The sequence below is a fragment of the Egretta garzetta genome, unplaced genomic scaffold, assembly GCF_000687185.1.
Source record: "Egretta garzetta isolate BGI_Z169 unplaced genomic scaffold, ASM68718v1 scaffold583, whole genome shotgun sequence".
NCBI lineage: Eukaryota > Metazoa > Chordata > Aves > Pelecaniformes > Ardeidae > Egretta > Egretta garzetta.
The window spans coordinates 129,117-129,380 of NW_009259189.1; the positions used below are offsets into that span (position 1 = coordinate 129,117).

The 264-nt window shown below is 64.8% G+C and overlaps 1 protein-coding gene across 1 annotated transcript in view; it reads right to left on the reverse strand.

The window, feature by feature from the left end:
• LIMD1 (LIM domains containing 1) overlaps window positions 1-216 on the reverse strand; it is a 32,911-nt gene extending 32,695 nt beyond the window's left edge. Inside the window, exon 1 of the mRNA XM_035891340.1 lies at window positions 20-216. Coding sequence (XP_035747233.1) covers window positions 20-216 — 197 coding nt within the window. The remainder of the gene's footprint in view (window positions 1-19) is intronic.
• Between the last annotated feature and the right edge of the window lie 48 nt (window positions 217-264).

The window sequence follows — 264 nt, forward strand, 5'->3', positions numbered from 1 at the left end:
CCCCCCCCCCTCCTCGTGCGGCTGCTGCTGCTGCTGCTGCTGCTGGAGGTGGATCTTGGCCATTTTGGTGGCGAAGACCCGCCTGGTCTCCTCGAACTCGGGGTTGTTGCCGGCAGCTTTGTCCACCCGAAAGAGCCCGTCCTTGGAGGCCTCGTACATGTTGAGGTCTTCGATGAACTTGCTGGCTTCCAGACCCAGGTCGTCGTATTTCTCCATCCCGCCTCGGCTTAGCGGGCTGAACCCCGCCGCCGCCGCCGCCGCCTT